This window comes from Pygoscelis adeliae, unplaced genomic scaffold, assembly GCF_000699105.1.
Source record: "Pygoscelis adeliae isolate BGI_AS28 unplaced genomic scaffold, ASM69910v1 Scaffold135, whole genome shotgun sequence".
Taxonomy (NCBI): Eukaryota; Metazoa; Chordata; class Aves; order Sphenisciformes; family Spheniscidae; genus Pygoscelis; species Pygoscelis adeliae.
This window is the reverse complement of record NW_008824908.1, coordinates 323,604-328,999: the sequence shown is the minus strand read 5'-3', so window position 1 is coordinate 328,999 and position 5,396 is coordinate 323,604. Positions and strand designations below refer to the sequence as shown.

At 40.6% G+C, this 5,396-nt stretch overlaps 1 protein-coding gene across 1 annotated transcript in view; it reads left to right on the top strand.

Moving 5' to 3' along the window:
* ZADH2 (zinc binding alcohol dehydrogenase domain containing 2) overlaps positions 1–3,793 on the top strand; it is a 33,773-nt gene extending 29,980 nt beyond the window's left edge. Inside the window, exon 2 of the mRNA XM_009324935.1 lies at positions 2,052–3,793. Within this exon, the coding sequence (XP_009323210.1) occupies positions 2,052–2,976 (925 nt within the window). The 3' untranslated portion in view covers positions 2,977–3,793. The remainder of the gene's footprint in view (positions 1–2,051) is intronic.
* Positions 3,794–5,396: the final 1,603 nt, after the last annotated feature.

Genomic DNA, 5,396 nt, shown 5'->3' with positions numbered 1-5,396 from the left:
AAACTTGTGCGCGGCGGCCCCGCGGCCCCTGCAGCCGCACGCACAAGTTGCGGTGCAGCCCGGGCGGGGAAGGATTTGCATCCGCTCCGGCTCCGGAACAAAAGCAACGGTGCGTGTGCTGGAGTCCTGCTCGGCCGGCGTCTGGCCCACTGCAGGACTTGCCCCTTCCCCGCACGCAAAGTTTTTGTCCTCAGGGGGTTATTTACCTGCCTTTATGCTCTCCCCCCTGCAGCGCAGCGCTGAGAAGAAGGGGGAACTCCTAGAGGGAGGGAGACGGGGGCTTGTTACTATTGGCACTGCTCTGCCTCCCCTTCTGTACGGTGCACTGCCCCGGCCAAGGGCACGGCTGCTCCGCGCCGTGCGAAAGCAGATGTGCGCCGGTAGCGTGAGGAGGGAGGCTCAGCCCAGCGGGAAGCGAGGACCTGCCTTTCGGCTTGGGGCCGGGGGCTGGTGCGGGGGCAGAGTGAGCGCCTGGGGGGCTGGCCTGACAGCTACCGAGAGCCCCCAGTTGGGCGAAAGGATGAGAGCGGGGAGGGGGCGAGCACAGCTCCCCGCCGGCCTCTCAGCCTCAGCTCCCTTCCACAGAAGTTGGGGTGTAAAAGCGGGAGGAGGCTAGCGCAGCGCCGGCACGTCTCGCCTCGGTGCTCCGAGCCCTTCTCCCTGGCGCCCGGGGGACACGGTTTGTCTCGGAAGCTGCTGCTCCGTTACCAATTTTTGTATGTCTTTTAGGAGTACTGTTTGGGAGTTACCTTAAAGCGGGATAATAGGGGATTTTTAGTATCTATGAACAAGACGCAGGCATTTTTTTGTTGCGGCTGAGCAGTGAATTAAAGGCAGAATTAAAAAGAGCAACAGTCACTTTCACCTGTTTTATGCACGGATATGTTCATACGTACGTGTCTTTTTATATGTAACACATTATGTTGGTGAAAGTTTGAGGCTCCCCATGCTATAAAGAATGAAGGAAATCAAAATGAGCTAAGCGGTTTTAGTTCTCCTTGCTCTGTGTGCAAGCAATTTAAAACTACAGACATATGATTTGAGCCTATTGCTAGCTGCAACAATTAAAAGTGCGCTGTTTGCATATCTCTGCAGCTTTTGCATGGTATCAGGTACACCTTTCAGGTTGCCACTTCCACACGTAGTAAAAGTCCTGATGTTTTCTCTTGTACGTGTTTCTTTTTTACATTTTCCAGTTAACAGAATCTTCCCCAGTCTCTCTTCCCTTTCCTGTATAGAGATAATATTATGGTCTTAAAAAAAAAAGAAGTGTTACTAAAATATTCTTTGTGGTTAAGGTAGATCATACCTTTCTTTTAGGCATTATCTCCTAGTGCTTAATCAAGTTGTGAGAACGTCTCTCTTTTTCTAAAAAGAAAATTAGCATCCATTTTCACCTGTTAGAGGTCAGTAGGACTTCATACTCAGTCTTATAATTTTGGTCCTTCTGTGCAAGGTTGTTTTGATGTGTTGCGAGTAATTTATATAAAGAAAAATATTTTAACGTTGACATTAGCTACATCAAAAGGCAAATTTGCTGTAGTGACTCCATCAATTAAAAAGTACTTGCCTACAGAAACATGACCTTGCAAATGACATCGATAGTTAATATGATCGTTAGTCATTAACAGTATTATTATATTCAAAAATGTAAATTTGTTGCCAGAATCCACATATTTACCGCTTTGCGCATTTTATTCCTCAGTGTTTTCACATCTTGTATAAGGTAGTCAATTAATTTTCATCCTTTAATCTTGTACAGAATTATTTTTAGCTTGCTTAGTTTGGCCAAATGGACCTGAGGAAAATATAAGTTGGTTTTTGCTGTTTGGTTTTTTCTTTTAGCAAATTTATCTTTTAATTCTATAGTAACAGGACGTAAACTACAAAAGTCTGATGGAAGTAGTCTCTGGAGTGTACTCATTATTCAAATATACCAATAATCAGAAAAAAGTCTCATACTTATCCCATGAATTTAAATTGAAGGTTTCTTATATGACAAAGACTTGGTGAGGAATAAATCTCGTTAATACATTTTTGTTTTCTTCTAGATTTGTCGGCATTAATGCATCTGACATAAACTACTCAGCTGGTCGATATGACGCATCAGTTAAACCCCCATTTGATATAGGTTTTGAAGGTGTCGGTGATGTGGTGGCATTAGGACTCAGTGCTAGCGCTGATTATACAGTGGGTCAAGCTGTGGCCTACGTGAAAGCAGGTTCCTTTGCTGAATACACAGTTGTGCCTGCCAAACAAGCAGTTCCTCTACCTTCTGTGAAACCCGAGTTTCTGACTTTAATGGTAAGTGGCGCTACCGCATACATCAGTTTGAAAGAGCTGGGGGAGCTGTCTGAAGGCAAGAAGGTTCTGGTGACAGCAGCGGCTGGAGGAACGGGCCAGTTCGCTGTGCAGCTTGCAAAGAAGGCAAAATGCCATGTAATTGGAACCTGCTCCAGTGATGAAAAGGGTGGTTTTCTGAAATCCATTGGCTGTGACCGTACGATCAACTATAAAACCGAAAATGTTGAATCTGTTCTTAGGAAGGACTACCCCGAAGGTGTGGATGTAGTGTATGAATCTGTTGGGGGAAAGATGTTTGACTTGGCTCTTAACTCCTTGGCTACCAAAGGGCGCCTGATAGTTATTGGGTTTATTGCTGGCTACCAAAACCCTACTGGCCTTCAGCCCGTTAAAGCGGAGTTATTGCCAGCAAAACTATTGAAGAAGTCTGCCAGCGTCCGGGGTTTCTTCTTGAACCATTACCTTTCTGAATACAAAATGGCTCTGAAGCACTTGCTCGAGATGTATGAAAGAGGAGACCTGGTTTGTGAGGTGGACTTTGGAGACACGTCTCTGGAGGGCAAGTTCACTGGCTTGGAGTCTGTATTCCGTGCTGTAGATTACATGTACATGGGAAAAAACATTGGAAAAATTGTAGTTGAATTACCTCACTCTGTCAACAGTAAGCTGTAAAAACAGAACAATGATATAAATCAGAAGAGAGAAAATGGGCACTTTATGCCTCAGAAACAATCTTTTTTTAAGCTTAGTAATGGATATTATATTAAAAAACAGCATTAAGGTGTTAATAAAAAGGTTTTTTGTTTTTTTCTTTTCTTAAAAGTGCTTAAATCAGTGGCTAAGCATGGACTTAATGGGTCTGTGTTTGATTCTGTCGCTTAGGCTAGCATGAGACAAGAACATTGTTCTTGACAGGGTAAGTCTTGATGCAGAGGCAGATTTAGTCTGTCAGACTGGTTTGATAATACTTTATATATAGTTCAGCTCAGAAAAAAAAATTCCTTTCTGCAATTTTGATTCCCTGATTTAAAAATAAAATTGTTAGAACAAGACTAAGTAAAGAGTCGTATCTTGTGGTTGCTCTATTAATCTCTTGAAGTTTCTGGAAAAAATTACGCTCTTCATTTTTTGTCACAAACACGATAATCATAATTCAGTTGCATCATGGATCATAGTAATATTCCTTGACTGGTTACACAGGGGACATTTATCCTCCAATTCTGACATGTCAGTAATATTAAGAAAAGCGACTTGACTTTTTTTTAATTATGTCTTTCGTAACTATAAACAACTGTGCAATTTTATTTTAAATCTTTAACTCCAAGTTGCAACATAATCTCATTTTCTTGCCTTTTCATTTGCTACTGTTAACTGTCCCGTCTCCCCTTTAGTCAGTATTGCAAGATTATTGAAGTGGGGTTTTGAGCCATGTTCACGTGTGTTCAGGTCCTGTATATTCTTTGAAGATTTAATAAAGTTTAAAAAGCTATTTAAATATTTGTGGCATTTATTCATATTGATACGGTTCTTGCTGACTAGCTCCTTTGTAGGTAATCTCTGTCTTGTAGACTTCTTTGACCGATGATTCTTGTTGTGACTTCCCATAATCAGGCTGCTGCTTCTACTTTTACCAAATACTGCTTCTGCAGGAGCCCTTTTACAAACAGCAAGACCATTTTAGATCTACAGTCACAGTACCTCGTACACGTACTGACGCTCGGCCATAGATTATCTAGTGGGTGCAGTTAAAAGGTTTTGTAAAGTTTTGAAAATTCTTCTTCACTTAATAGATATTATTAACAGTACATACAGTGGGAATTCCAGCTAGAAATGTAACATTTTCCAGAACAATAAAATACTTTAAACTATGCTTGCTCTACATTTTTTTTCCATAGCAAACGTTTAAGATCTTAGAGGCTGATTTTGCCATGTCTTTTGAAATTATATACATTTGTATGCAGTTGGAGAGATGGAAATTTCCTGAGATCATACATCTAATAATAAACGTAATGATAGACTGATAATGTCTAGGGGTTGAAGGGAAAATATCCAGGGTAAAAATTTTTGGGCATTATTCAGGACTGACTGTACATGACATTTTTAAAAGTAACATGTAGCAAAAACTTGTATTTTACTCAGTAGTACTAGAAAAAGTATTTTTAACTTTGATTTAGCGCATTTCTATTGTAATTTTTTAGTGCATATGTCATTAGCATCCTAAAGAATTGTGTGCAACAAAGAACTGTCGCTTTTTTGGGCCATGTCTGACTACTGGCTTTAGTTCCACTTTGGAGGATTTTGGGGAAAAGCAGAATGGCTTGAGTCTTCGTTACCATTTCTCTTTTACTCAAGCTGAGCATCAAACCACTATGATTTTTGTTTTCACCAAGATCTGCTGTTGGAAACATACTTTCTCTTTCCCCCCTAATATTACAAATACTGTGGTGTTTTGTGTGTTTTGCATAATTAGAAAGGGTTTGCATAATTAGAAAGGTATATTGGCCTTCCAACTGGATAATGGAAAGATGCAAACACTCAAGTAGCATACAAGATCAGCGCATACAAAGTTCTCACTATTTTATTCCTAGGCACATGGTTTATTCTCTTGTTCAGAGAAAAGGCGGTGCCCTTGGTCAATAAATGCATCTTGAAAAAAAAAAAGGCTATTTGGGATGTACTAGGGCAAAATAAAAATAAAAAGAATACAATTGGTTACGTCTGTGATACGCACAGGAGAGTTGCACGGGTAACAATTTTTCAAATTAAGTTCCTGCAGTCAGATGCCAAAACGCATCCAAGTGGCCCGATTTTCAGAGGTGTTGATCACTGCCAGTCCAATAGATTTAGGTGTTTCTGAGGCAGTGAATTCCAAATGTTTTTGTCATAAAAAATTCTTTTTGTAAGAGGATTCTGTTTGGACATACAGCATTCTACTTTCTTTTTAACATGTTAGTTCATATATAACATTGAGTAATGCAACTGCCTCAGGCTCTTTCACTGATCAAAATAAGGGAAGAGAGGAACCTTTGGAAGGTTCACATGTGTGTGTATATATATATATTTTCAGATATGCCATTTTGTTGGTTTTAGTT